At 47.1% G+C, this 14998-nt stretch overlaps 1 protein-coding gene and 1 pseudogene across 1 annotated transcript in view; both read right to left on the bottom strand.

Moving 5' to 3' along the window:
• The window catches only part of LOC149433961 (uncharacterized), a 119279-nt gene that overhangs the window by 86723 nt on the left and 17558 nt on the right, over positions 1-14998 (bottom strand). The window contains exon 3 of the mRNA XM_089664253.1: positions 13221-13316. Within this exon, the coding sequence (XP_089520379.1) occupies positions 13221-13316 (96 nt within the window). The remainder of the gene's footprint in view (positions 1-13220; positions 13317-14998) is intronic.
• LOC149433965 (caM kinase-like vesicle-associated protein) lies at positions 11156-12658 on the bottom strand (annotated as a pseudogene).

Genomic DNA, 14998 nt, shown 5'->3' with positions numbered 1-14998 from the left:
GCTCCAGGTCTCTCTTATTGGAAGGACACCTTTTCCCAACAGCAATTTTAAGATCTCTCCACAGGTGTTCAATGGGATTTAGATCTGGGCTCATTGCTGGCCACTTCAGAACTCTCCAGCGCTTCTTTGCCATCCATTTCTGAGTGCTTTTTGACGTATGTTTGGGGTCATTGTCCTGCTGGAAGACCCAGGATCTTGGACGCAAACCCAGCTTTCTGACACTGGGCCCTACAGTGCGACCCAAAATCCTTTGGTAATCCTCAGATTTCATGATGCCTTGCACACAGTCAAGGCACCCAGTGCCAGAGGCAGCAAAACAACCCCAAAACATCATTGAACCTCCACCATATTTTACCGTAGGTACTGTGTTTTGTTCTTTGTAGGCCTCATTCCGTTTTCGGTAAACAGTAGAATGATGTGCTTTACCGAAAAGCTCTATCTTGGTCTCATCTGTCCACAAGACGTTTTCCCAGAAGGCTTTTGGCTTACTCAAGTACATTTTGGCAAACTGTAGTCTTGCTTTTTTATGTCTCTGTGTCAGCAGTGGGGTCCTCCTGGGTCTCCTGCCATAGCGTTTCATTTCATTTAAATGTCGACGGATAGTTCGCGCTGACACTGATGCTCCCTGAGCCTGCAGGACAGCTTGAATGTCTTTGGAACATGTTTGGGGCTGCTTATCCACCATCCGGACTATTCTGCGTTGCAATCTTTCATCAATTTTCCTCATCCGTCCACGACCAGGGAGATTAGCTACAGTGCCATGGGTTGCAAACTTCTTGATAATGTTGCGCACTGTGGACAAAGGCAAATCTAGTTCTCTGGAGATGGACTTGTAACCTTGAGATTGTTGATATTTTGCCACAATTTTGGTTCTCAGGTCCTCAGACAGTTCTCGTCTCCTCTTTCTGTTGTCCATGCTTAGTGTGGCACAGACAGACACACAATGCAAAGGTTAAGTGAACGTCTCTCCTTTTTATCTGCTTTCAGGTGTGATTTCTATATTGCCCACACCTGTTACTTGCCCCAGGTGAGTTTACAGGAGCATCACATGCTTGTAACATTCTTATTTATCCGCAGTTGTGAAAGGGTGCCAATACTTTTGTCCAGCCCATTTTTGGAGGTTTGTGTGACATTATGTCGAATTTGCTTTCTTTCCTCCCTTTTTTTGTTTTGTCCCAATACACACAAAGGGAATAAACATGTGTATAGCAAAACATGTGTTAATGCAATACGTTTCGTGAGAAATACATGATTTCCTGGAGAAATATCAAGGGTGCCAACAATTTCGGCCATGACTGTATAAACAATGATATATTCTCATCTAATGTATACTTACAGTAATGTCTTAGAGGAAAGTCCCATAGACCTTAAGGGTTCATATCGCTCAATAAAAATTCTGAGACCATTCAGGTGCTGGTAAAAAAAAAAAAAAAAATAGGATTGGTGGTAAACTTTTTGGATGAACATATTAAAGTAAAACACGTGTGTGTGTGTGTGTGTGTGTGTGTGTGTGTGTGTGACATTTTTCTACAAGGAAAGAAACCCTTCAAGTCAAACATCGAGGGGCTGAGCGGGGATGGCTCTTCTAAAGCTGTGGTGCTGGCAGGTGACATTGCAGGGGTAGTCAGACCTGGCGTCCGCTCTCTGCCCATAGATGGAGATGAGGTCTTGGTCTGTTCTGGTGCCCTCAGGCGCTTCATCATCATTGTGGTCACCCACATAGCTTTCTTCCATTTTGGCTTTTGCAAAGTTCTTCTCAATCTGCGCACACATTCCGTCGATGTTTTTATCCGATGCTCGTTCCCTGAAATGCATTCATGGCTAATGGTGTCCACCTCTGTCGCCCTCAGGTCCTGGTCCACCTCCATTATACTGGACACCAAATCTTTTGGCTGCTAGAGAAATATCGCAGTATGGAGAGTCAAACTCATAATTCCTGTGTAGAATCTTCCGGAACAGGTTCTTGTCATGACTTCCTCCTCCACCTCAGCGTTGAATCCTTGGAGGGTTTCCAGAGTAGTATGTGCATAGTAACGCTGATGGCCCAGCAGTCCACTGGCCGACCATATTGCTGGCGTGCAACCACCTCTGGGGCCAGGTACTCGGGTGTGCCACAAGACTCTTTGATGAGGCTTGTCTCCAATTTAGCCAAATGAAAGTCACTGACTATTTTGGAATTCTTCAAACGATTATAATACAAGAAGTTCTCCATCTTGAGGTTCCTGTGCACAATACACAGTGAGTGAAGAGTGCGGGGGTAATCAGACCTGGCGTCTGCTCTCTGCTCATAGATGATGAGGTCTTGGACTGTTCTGGTGCACTCAGGCACTTCATCATTTGTGGTCACCCACAAAGCTTTTTTTCCATTTGGCTTTCGCAAAGTTCGTCTCAATCTGCACACACAATCTCCTTGTGAATGTTTTTATCCGATACTCGTTCTCTGAAATAATTCATGGCTAAAGGTGTCCGCCTCTGTCGCCCTCAGGTCCTGGTCCACCTCCATCAGACGGGACACCAAATATTTGGCTGCTAGAGAAATATTCTAATATAGAGAGTCAAACTCATAATTGCCATGTAGAATCTTCTGAAACAGGTTCTTGTCGTGACTTTCGTAATCTTCCTCCTCCATCTCATCGTAGAACCCTGAGGGTTTCCAGAAAGTAGTATGTGCATAGTAACGCTGATGGCCCACCAGTCCACTGGCCAACCATATTGCTGGAGTGTGACCACCTCTGGGGCCAGGTACTCGGGTGTGCCACAAGGCTCTTTTTTGATGAGGCTTGTCTCCAATTTAGCCAAATGAAAGTCACTGATAACTATTTTGGAATTCTTCAAACGATTATAATACAAGACGTTCTCCAACTTGAGGTTCCTGTGTACAATACACAGTGAGTGAAGATAGGCCACAGCCTCCAGGACCTGCCGGATGGTGGTTTTTTTTTTTTTTTTTCTCATTTGGATTTTTGATGTTTATGCCATGCCTGCATGTATCAATGTTGAGATCAGTTGCAGCTTTAACCTGCAGGACAATAAAACTCCAAATGTTTTTTGTTTTTTTTTTTTTTCCCCCTCTCCCTTGAACTATTTATTATTATTATACAGGATTTATATAGCACCAACAGTTTGCTCAGCACTTTACAATATAAATTCCACTAGATTTCCAGAACCACTCCAGAGTCCAGTGTTTCTCCAGACTTATTTTCTCCCTTTTGTCCTTTCCAATCAGTCCTGTGTCATCTCCAGAGCCCTCCCCTCTTTTGGTCCTTTTTTTCCAGTCTGTCCAACCTTTCCAGAACCATGTTCTTCTATGACTTCATTATTGGTACCAGGATCTGTTAGGTCACAGTCATTACTAGCGCATATGATGGGACTTTCCGAGGGAGATGCTGGCCAAGATAAAACTTGAGAGAGGCAGCACAAGGCGATGAGCAGAATGACCTTCATTCTGATGGCAAGCTGTGAGTTCAGGTAAGTAATGTGGCATGGTTCTAGAGCGGGAGCCATACATTCGGTCCGGTTTGCTTACAACCCGTGAAACTAACACGCAATTCTGTGCATGGCTGTACTTTGCAGTTCTTTTTGTTCTCCAAAGCCTCTGTACTCTCCATACGTGCCTGTCACCCTCAAATGACTAAAATGTTATCTTTCCCTTACCTTTTTATAGGAGTTTACCATGTTTCTATTTTTGGGTGGATTTGATTTACAGCACATACTGTATACATTGAATCAATATGTTATCACTTTCTATATTTTTACTTTATTAAAATAGCATTTTTTTATATTTACTAATTTATTTTGTTTACTGCCTAAGACTCACGGGTGTCAAACTAGCAGCCCTCCATCTGTGGCCAAACTACAAGTCCCACAAGGCATTGCAAGATTGACAGTTACAAGCATGAATTCCAAAGGCAGAGGCATGATGGGACTTGTAGATTCACTGGAGGGCTTCCAGTTTGACACCCCTGATCTATTTCTATTATATGGGGGAATCTAATTTAAATATTTTAACTATTTGTTTTGTTTTTAAATTTTATGAATGGTGTATAGCTGCATGGCAGATGCTTGTTCAACCATTTCACTTGGCACTGTTCATAAGAAAAATAATCATCTGATTACTGTGTGAATTTGTAATAGTTCCAGTATGTCATAGTAAGGGGGTGTCTGTATTTGTGAGTGCTGGACTTTGTCTATTTTTATTTTATTAGGAAGCGTATTATTTTGTGCTTGGTGTCTTACTTTCACAAAACTGTAATCCCAGGAATTCTCCCGAGATTACAGCCTTGCATTCACAATTCTCAAGCATTCTGAGCATTTGTAGATGGCTTCCCTTCTCCTGAAGAGCAGCGACCTACAAAGCTTCATAAACCGCGTAACGTAACCGTCCCAGTCTGCACTGAGTACTTCTGTTTAGAATACTGCTTCTCGGTCTGAACACCAACCACAGCCGACCATACGAGACCAGATGATACCAGTCTTGAAGTAAACCAGGAGGTAGACTAGTTTATTTGAACACAGAAGATATATACACTCAAGGGACAAATCCCGCCTCCCTGCATAATGACACAGGGCGGGGCAATCTACATTTAGTAACGAGATACACAGGTATTCAAACTTCACTCCAGCAGACAGTCCCATTAGTGGGGAGGGCTGCTGGAGACAACCCCCCACTAAGCTAATACACAAACACATACATGCCATAATAGTTTGCTCCCAAGCAAGACACACAATAGACCAATGGGATGCAACATAACACCAAACAATCCACAACCCCTACCCCACCTATCTCCTAGACATGTCTACACATTATTAGGACAGATCGCCCTGCACCCCTAACAGGCACAGGGTGATTAACACATAAGAATATGGGGAGCTGAGACAGGGATCTTCCCACCTTTCCACAGTGAGCTGGGTTCCATGGGCCCCCCACCCAAAGTGACTCCCCTCACAAACTGGAAATCAGATTAGAAGTGTTTACTGGCAATCTGATCAGCGGTGATTTATCGCTGCTTCATAAATGGACACCTCTATGGAAAAATACCAAAGGTTTCTCTGTGGCAGTCTTTGAAATCTCTCTACCACAGAGTCACAGGAGGGATCCCATCAAGGATCCACACCCAGAGCCCTACAGTGCAGTCCCCATGTTTTAATTTTAAAATGGAGGGGTACACTATGATCGATTATTAGATTCCTCGATCGGTCTTCTGTGTTTACCAAAACAGGCCCTAACCGTGCGTATAGTACAACCCACATAGAACCCCCTAGGGACCCGTGAGACCGTAGATGACATCATCTGAGAAACAAGAATAGGAGAATTCTCATTTTGGGTAAAGTTTTCCAGTACTAGCTTTGAAAATGCTTTTTATCTGGGATTCACACATGGGCACATCTTACACCTGGGTTTTTTCACACTGGTACATTGAGTTTAAGTGGCAGTCCCCAAAAATTGACAAGTGGACTTTCTTGGTACTGTAAGCTTGCTGGGGGCTATGCTGTTAGTATTGGGATCTCTTCTCAGACAAGCTAAGGTTTCTTGAGGAAGGACCGGTCCTGATTTGGGATCTTTTTTGTAGCATGCTCCTGTGGCGTAAAATTATACTCTCCCTGTGATGTGAAATACTGGGTGTTGAATATTATTATTACATTAAAGGGTTTGCTCAGCGCTGTACAATCGATCGATTAGATAGATATCCAGTCAGATATCGTTTAGGAGGTGAGTGATGCGGGCGGAGACTGTGGGGGTGAGGTGAGGGGTGGAGAGGTAAATTTGAGTGTCATCAGCGTAGAGGTGATAGTTGAAGCCGTGGGAGTGTATGAGTTTGCCAAGGGAGGAGGTATAGATGGAGAAGAGAAGGGGTCCAAGCACAGAGCCTTGGGGGACCCCAACAGAGGGGGAGGAAGGGGTGGCGGCGCCCCTGTAGGAAACGCTGAAGGAGCGTCGGGATAACCAGGAGAACGCGGGGTGTCTGATGCCAAAGGAGAGTAGTTTATTAAGGAGGAGGGGGTGGTCAACTGTGTCGAAAGCCGTGGAGAGGTCCAGGAGAAGGACAGAGTAGTTGGCTTTGGTGGTTAGTAGGGCGGTTTCAGTGGAGTGTAGGACGGAAGCCGGACTGTAGTGGATCAAGGAGGTTGTTGTCAGGTGGGCGCTTAGGCGATCGTAGACTACGCGCTCAAGGAGCTTGGAAGTGAGTGGCAGCAGGGAGATGGGTCTGAGGTTGTTCGGGTCAGTGGAATCCAGGGAGGGCTTTTTGAGGATGGGGGTGATGTGCGCATGCTTTAAGGGTGAGGGGAATGCACCAGTAGAGAGGGAGAGGTTGAAGATGTGGGTGAGGGAGCAAATGAGAGAAGAGGGGGGGTGGCCAGAGGAGTTGAAAGGGGATAGGGTCCAGGGGGCAGGTAGTGAGGTGGGCTTCTGAGAAGACCCTGGTGACTTCCTCAATGGTAACAGGGCTGAGGGAGTACAGTGCAGGGGCGGGTATGGTAGGCGGGGCCTTGGGTGTGGTTGCGAGGACAGAGGTGGGGAGGGATGATGGGGGGGGAGCTAGGTGGGGAGGTAGATTGCAAGTTGACCTTACGGATTGCGACAATCTTGTTGTGGAAATGAGTGGCAATCTCGTGGGCGGTGAGGTGCTGAGTGGAGGAAGGGGGGGAGAGAGCAGGGAGTTGAAGGTGATGTGTCTTCGAGGGCAGGTGGAGAGGGTGTTGATCAGGTTTACGAAGTAGGCCTGCTTGGCGTCGTGGAGGGAGGAGGTGTAAGAGAGGAAGGCAGATTTGTAGAGGGAGAACGCATGAGGGGACCTGGTTTTGCACCATAGTCTCTCCAGTGCGTGACTGCGACGTTTGAGGCATTTAGTATGGTCGTTCTGCCATGGTTGAAGCTGCCTAGGTTTGATGTTGCGTGTGGTTAGGGGTGCCAGAGAGTCTAGGGTAGCTGACAGTGAGTCATATGTGGAGGTGGCTAGGTCAGAACATGACAGTGAGAGGATGCTGTTGTGTAGGCGGTCGGCAGCCGAGTGGAGGAGGGCCGGGTTCAGGTTGCGGCTGGTGGTGGTTTGGCATTTGGGGGGGGGGGTTAGGGAAGGGGACATGGAGAACGTGAGGAGGTGGTGGTCGGAGAGACGGAAGGGGGTGTTCCCATTGATGTGGGTGGAGGATTGAGTGTATTATGTGAGTGCGAAGGAGGAGGTTAGGGGGAGGAGTTGGTAAGTAGCCGGGTTGTTATCGTTGACGGGGATATTGAAGTCCCCAAGGATGATGGTCTGTAGCTCAGAGGAGAGGAAGAAGGGAAGCCAGGCGGCGAAGTCATCCAGGAAGCGGGGTATGGACCCGGGAGGTCTGTAGATCACTGCGATCCTTAGGGGGGTGCGGGAGAAGAGCCAGATGCAGTGTGCCTCGGAGGACAGAGGGGGGGTTAGGGAGGACCTGGAAGGTGCACAGCCGACACCACCACCTCTGCGACCGCTCGGTCTTGGTGAATGAGTCCAGATGAGACCTCCATGGGTGAGTGCCGCAGGGGAGGTAGTCGGTGGCCTGTACCCAGGTTTCGGTGATGGCTAGGAGGTGGAGGGAGTGGGAGATAGAGGTCATGGATGGCGGTAAGCTTGTTGCAAACCGAGCGGGCATTCAGGTGTGCAACAGAGAGAGGGGGGATGGATGCGGGGAGGAGGGGGTACAGGTATGAGGTTGAGGGGGTTGCGGCGGATGGCGTGAGCAGGGGGGTCCCTGGGGTGGTGAGAGGCTAGGGTTTGGGGAGATGTCCGGCACGGGAAGTGTAGGAGCGTGTGGTGGCACGTGGGTCGACGGGGGAGTGGAGTAACGGGAGGAGGTGGTGGGTGCAGTAGTGGGGAGAGGGGAGCAGTGAAGGGGCAATGTAGAGCTGTTTTGGGGGGGTAGGCCGGGTAGAGGGAGGCAATTTTTGGGATGGAGGACGAGGAGTGCAGGTGGCATGTTGGGGTGAGTGGGGTGCTGATCGGGTCGGGGGAGGTGAAGGGGTACAGGTCAGGACATGGTGATGCAGAGAGTCTGTATTGCCGTGGAGGAGTTCATTTGAGTTCTTTTGTAGGGGGAGAGTGAGAGTGGTCAGCAACTGGCTGGTTGCGGCATGTCTTCGGTGGGTACGGTGGTTCAGCGAGCGGAGGGGTCGTAGGGCGCGATGTCTGGGGGTGTTGGTAGGCACGGCGTCTGGTAATACTGGCGGCTCGGTGACTAGAGATGTTGAGGTCAGGTGGTGTTGAGGGCTCGGCGTTGGGAGGCGCTGAAGGTTCTGAAGGGCCCGGCGTCAGGAGGTGGTGTGGACCGATGTCTGGAGGTGGAGTGGGCTAGGCGTTGGTAGTTGCAGTAGGACTCTGCGTCCGTGGGCGAAGTGAGCCAGTGCAAATGGATGATGCGGGCCAACAACTGAGGGTGCTAGGGGCCCAGCGTCTGTGGGAGCGGTAGGGCCGCGTGGCAGGCTTGACTCCGCCGGATTGGACAGGGCTTGGGGCTGTGCGGTGGTAGGTGCTCGGCCGCGTGGTACCAGGAGGGGAGCAGGGAGGAAACTGGTAGTGGAGGCTTACCCTCTCTGTGCAGGTGGCGGAAGTGCGGCAACGTTTCGATTCTCTGGTGCCGTCTGATGCAGGATGCTGGGCGGCCCGAAGCAGCCCCTAGTCAGGGTTGCCGGGTGCAGGGTGCCGGTAGCTGGGTGGCCTGAGGTGGACCTAGAGCCAGTGGGGAGGGCTCTAGGGAGACGGGCAGGTCAGCGGGCTGGGTGGTGGAGCAGCAGTCCGCCATGGGTTTGAGCTGGTTCCTGGTGGTCAGTGAGGACCCAGGGAAGATGGGGAGGACCCTGGGGAGGCAGGCAGGTCGGCGGGGGACGGAGCGGTGGTGGTCCAGGCCGATGCCCGGCGATCTGGGTCGGCCGTGGCAAAAATCGAGGCCGTGGCTTTGGGTGTGCGGTAAGCCGCAATTCCCAGGGCTCCAAGAAAAAGGTCCGGTGGCCTTCCCTGGTGGTTGAGCAGGGACTGGAGAGATGTAGGGGCCCCGCTAGGGTCCACTGCCATCCAGATGGCAGCGGATTGGGGCTAGGGGCGCAGGAGCTCGCTGCTAGACTAGTCCCGGCGCCATCTTGCTTTGTGTACATATGTCAAACATATCCAAATGATCTGATTTGGAACTCTTATGGAGTATGGAAGACTAATCTTCTTAAACCTGTTGAATTAGATGAGGTAAAAGCCTTTTTCTAATCACCTGCCTCTCAAAATAAGCCCCTGAGAGGAATAGCCTTCATCCAAGGTACAGTTTTTACAGAATCTAGTGAATTGGCCCTTTGGGAACATTCTTTATCCAGGCTGGCCAGAGGCAACTATGATGGTACAGGTATGAATTACCTGATGTAGACTTGAAACACATTTTGGAGATAATAGAACCTTTATTTGGATCTAAAAATACCAAAGAAGTTGAGCTGGACATGTGTGCAAAAGAGGCCCAATTCATTGTCTTTGGAGTACTCTACAAAGAAACTGGAGGAGAGCCATTCCTTAGGATGATTATCGTATTTTTCGCTCCATAAGACGCACCTAGATTTTTCAGGAGTTAAACAAGAAAAACAAAATTCTTATCCAATGGACTGCAGACACCGTACAGGAGATGACCAGAAGGGTGGTGGGTCCCCGAATTTGACAGGTACCTTCTCCTACTTCCGTGGCGTTGTCCTACTCCCCTCCCTCCCTGTAGTCTTGTGGGACATGTGACCGGTTTCACAAGACTAAAGGGCCATTCACAAAGAGCAGCGCTTCTCGCACCTGGCTGTGAAGCCGCAAGCTTTCACAGCCTGGTGCCCACACTGAAGATGCTGGCACAGAGGAGCGGGCTCTTTTGCACAGAGCAGAGCGGCCGGCCCAGTATTCTAAAACATCAGTAGCAGGAATACCGGGCCAGCCGCTCCATAAGAAACAGACATTTTCCCCTATTTTTGGGGTGAAGAGAGGTCATCTTATGGAGCGAAAAATACGGTTTGTCTATGTATTGGCCATAAAAAAACTATATGGGCAGCAAAAGGTTTGTTTCTCCAGATACGGAGCTCCTTCCACCAGCCCATGAGTAAGGTTGGTGTAACGGTGCAAAAGACTCACCATTGGTGGTATCCCGTATCTGGGGAAATAGTTGTGCTCTAGGGAAAATTTTATTACCTTCCATGATGAACTGGACCTTGGAATGATCAAGACCAAAAAGTGACCTAGGGTGGTGATGCCAACCTCATGTGGTATGGTTGTATATAAAGAATTTATATCCAAGAAACTCAATACATTGTGATAACCCATGGGCAATTACTCTCCATGGAGGCCTCAATTGGCCTTCCTGGAGGAAAAAAAGAATTTTGTATGCTTTTGGAAGATGGTACCTCAGTGTCTAATAGACTTTTGAGCTCCCTGTTAGTATTTGCTCAAGGGGTCCTTTTGTTGAGTTTGAGATAATTGACTTTCAGAAAGAAGCTGGTATGCTTCAGAGATGTAATAAGATCCGTCTTGCAGAACAACCAGCCTGAATCCTCTGCCCCAGGCAGTGGTAAATGCAGAGTTCAAGAAGAGTAAAGAAGCCTGCCCGTGTATATACAGTACAAGAGATTCCTCCCAGCCGTAAAGTGGACCTGTATACTCACTAGTAAGGGGGACCTCTACTTAATTATCTTAGAAAGGAAGGGGTGGCCAGAGAAGACTATCCAAGGCTCTCTTTAGAAAAGTTTCTGCAGGAAATATTTAGGTAATTTTTAGAAGCACAGAAAAGCATTAGCTGGTGATGAGGTCCTCTTTAGCGGTGGTGGTGCAGAAAGATGGAATGGAGTCAAGAAGTGTAGGATGAATATGGTGGAGATCTTTACATTTTAGTCCAACAGCTATCAGGAGAATGAGGGGGAGGAATGCTATAACAGTGCAGTAGATCTCTAGCAACTAAAGAGAGTAATGCTTGGCCGTAGCCGTGGAAGGGTTAATGGGACGATGGAAGTCAGCACTGCAATTCTCTAATGGGACGGTAGTGGCATCTCTGCTCCATCTGCTGCTGACCCATCTGGTGAAGGAAAATGTTAATGACATGATGGCAGAGAGGCCCGTCATGGTGGAGGGAGAAGGGTTAATGACGATATGCTGTGCAGTGAATAGGGTTATGGTCGTTAATCTGGTCCTCATCCAGTTCCGTCAGTGGAGGGGCTGAGCAGGGATTGTGTTTCTTCATCTGAGGTGCTGGCAGTTGACTGTGCGGGGGTAGTCCAGGCCTGGCGTCTGCTCACTGTCCATGGATGGAGAAAGGGTCTTGTACTTGGTGTGTTCTGGTTCCCTCAGGCACTTCATCATGGTGGTCACCCACACAGCTTTCTTTCATTTTGGCTTTCACAAAGTTCTTCTGAATCTGCGCACACATTTCGTCCTTTATGTTTTTTTCTCGGATGCTTATTCCCTGAAATCCATTCATGACTAATGGCGTCCGCCACTGTCGTCCTCTGGTCCACCTCCATCAGATGTGACACCAAATATTTGGCTGCTAGAGAAATATCATCCTACTATGGAGAGTCAAACTCATAATCGCCATGTAGATTTTTCCAGAACAGGTTCTTGCAATGACTTTCGTAATCTTGCACCTCCATCTCATCGTAGAACGGAGGGTTCCCAGAGAGTAGTATGTATAAAATAACTCTGATGGCCCAGCAGTTCACAGGCCAACCATATTGCTGGCCTGCGACTAAGCAGATATAATCACTGTGGACAATCCTTATCCGATAGCTGAACTCACCAATACTGTGTTCATCCAGAAGTTGCTTTATTCTGTACATGTGACAACAGGATACAGCAGAATGAATGGTTTCCAGTATTATGCGGTCAAAAGATGATACTTTCTGTAGCGTACTATGCAGAATACATGTGTCCCTGTTACATGTGGACTGTTAGCTGTATCCATGACACAGGAAGTGCTGTACTCAAGAAGGGAGGAGCTTCATATGCACAGGAATTGTGTCATAGATCTCAGGGAGATATTATAGAAATCCAAGTGCATTACCAAATACGGCCACTGATGGCAGCATATAACTAACTATAGAAATGTCCATAGGAAATGGTACAAAGAAACTATATGAATTCTCATGGACATTAACATAAATATTAACTGTGTAACAGCATTCTCTTTGATGTGGCTTGTCTCCAATTAAGCCAAATGCAAGTCACTGATGACTATTTTGGAATTCTTCAAACGGTTATAATACAAGTTCTCCATCTTGAGGTTCCTGTGCACAATACACAGTGAGTGAAGATAGGCCACAGCCTCCAGGACCTGCCGCATGACGTTACTTTTTTTTCCTTCTCTGAGTAATAACCCTGATCCAGGATCCAGTCAAACACTTCCTGGCCTGAAGCTAGCTATATGAAGATGAAATATCTCATTTTTTCTCAAACACATCAACCAGCTGCCAAATGTTGGGGTGCTTCACCATTTTGAGGATGCTGATCTCATGTTTGCCCGCCTTCCGAACTTTGCGCCCATCTCTTTTCAGGAAACGTTAGGTTTAGTTTTTTCCTGATTTTGTCTTTTGGCTCTGAAGACTTTGCATAATTCCTCTGCCTTGATGAGCTGCGCAAAGTCATGTTTGTCCCTGACGTCTGTGGGTTGATTGTAATCCTTTGTCGCCTAACATCACACATCCTAAGGCATTGCCTGCCTTAGTGTCCTGGGGTGGTGCCAGGAGAATGGCTGAGTGTGGTGCAATGCTGTGCTGCCCCTGATTGGCTGATTTATTCCGCTCACCAAGTGATCAGGACCAATCGTGCTGGTTCTCTTAACACTGGATACAAAGTAAGTTTCAATAAGTTTATAAATAAAATGTAATTTTTATATTGACCAAAAAATTACTGGGAGCATCCGATTGGCTGTGAGCATCTGAATCGTGTTCTCTGAGCAATTCACCAACTATGTCGGGCGCCAGGCACCCCTTAATTGTTTGTCATAGCTGGTAAAGGTTACTTTGACTGGAGGTCTTTTTATATGAAGCCAAATTTGCGGTTTTTTTTTTTTCCGTTGGATTTTTATAACGTTTACGCCATGCCTGCATGTATCAATGTTGAGATCAGCTGCAGCTTTAACCTGGAGGACAAAATTCCAAATGTGTTGTTTTTTTTTTTTTTTTTTATTATTCAGGATTTATATAGCACCAACAGTTTGCTCGGCGCTTTACAATATAACTGCCACTAGATCTCCAGAACCACTCCAGAGAGTCCAGTGTTATCTCCAGACTCATTTTCTCCTTGGTCCTTTCCAATCAGTCCTGTGTCATCGCCAGAGCTCTCTCCTCCTTGGTCCTTGGTCACAGTCATTACTAGTGCATATGATGGGACTTTCCGAGGGAGATGCTGGCCAAGATAAAACTTGAAAGAGGCAACACAAGGCGATGAGCAGAATGACCTTTACTCTGATGGCAAGCTGTGAGTTCAGGTAAGAAGTAATGTGGCATGGTTCTAGAGCGGGAGCCATACATTCGGTCCTGTTTGCTTACAAGCCATGAAACTAACACGCAATTCTGTGCATGGCTGAACTTTGCAGTTCTTTTTGTTCTCCAAAGCCTCTGTACTCTCCATACGTGCCTGTCACCCTCAAATGACTAAAATGTTATCTTTCTCTTTACCTTTTTATAGGAGTTGACCATGTTTCTATTTTTGGGTGGGTTTGATTGACAGCACATACTGTATATATTTATTGAATCAATATCACTTTCTATATTCATTTTTATAATAAAATAGCATTTTTTATATTTAATATTTTGTTTTTTTACTCCCCAAGACAAACGGGTGTCTACACAATATTAGGAGAGATCACCCTGTACCCCTAACAGGCACAGGGTGACTTACACATGAGGGATATGGGGAGCTGAGACCGGTCTCCCCCACCTCTCCAAAGTGAGCTGGGTTCCATGGGCCCCCCACCCAAAGTGACTCTCGTCACAAACCGGAACGCAAATTAGAAGTGTTTACTGGTAATCTGATCAGCGGTGATTTATCGCTGCTTCACAAATGGACACCTGTATGGAAAAATACCGAAGGTTTCTCTGTGGCAGCCTTTGAATTCTCTACCACAGAGTCTCACAGGAGGGATCCTTTCAAGGATCCACACGCAGAGCCCTACAGTAGAACCCCGACGTTTGAATTTAAAATGGAGAGGTACACTATGATCAATATTAGATTCCTCGATCAGTCTTCTGTGTTTACCAAAACAGGCCCTAACAGTGCGTATAGTACAACCCACATAGAAACCCCCTAGGGACCCGTGAGACAGATGACATCATCTGAGAAACAAGAATAGGAGAATTCTCAATCGGGTAAAGGTTTCCAGTACTATTTTGGAAATGCTTTTTATCTGGGATTCACACATGGGCACATCTTACACTGGGTTTTCTCACACTGGTACATTGCATTTTAAGTGGCAGAAAGTTGCCAAAAAATGACAAGTGGACTTTCTTGATAATGTAAGCTAGCGGGGGGCTATGCTGTTAGTATTGGGAGCTCTTCTCAGACAAGCTAAAGTTTCATAAGGAAGGAATGGTCCTGATTTGGGATCTTTTTTGTAGCATGCTCCTGTGGCATAAAAATGTATACTCTCCCTGTAATGTGAAATAATACTGGGTGTTGAATTTAATGTCAAACCTATCCAAATGATCTGATTTGGAACTCTTGGTGTATGGAAGACTAATCTTCATAAACCTGTTGCATTAGATGGGGGTAAAAGCCTTTTTCTAATCACCTGCCTCTCGAAATAAGCCCCTGAGAGGAATTGCCTTCATCCAAGGTACAGTTTTTACAGAATCTAGTGAATTGGCCTTTTGGGAACATTCTTTATCCAAGCTGGATAGAGGCAACTTAGATGGTACAGGTATGAATTACCTGATTTGTAGGCTTGAACCGAATTTTGGAGATAATCGAACCTTTGGATGTAAAATTCCAAAGAAGTTGAGCTGGACATGTGTGAAAGAGGCCCACTTCATTGTCTT

The sequence above is a fragment of the Staurois parvus genome, unplaced genomic scaffold (genome assembly GCF_062004578.1).
Source record: "Staurois parvus isolate SC_StPar_1 unplaced genomic scaffold, SC_StPar_1.0 ptg001869l, whole genome shotgun sequence".
NCBI classification, from domain to species: domain Eukaryota; kingdom Metazoa; phylum Chordata; class Amphibia; order Anura; family Ranidae; genus Staurois; species Staurois parvus.
Note: the sequence above shows the minus strand (reverse complement) of the source record. Positions and strands in the feature narration are given on the sequence as shown.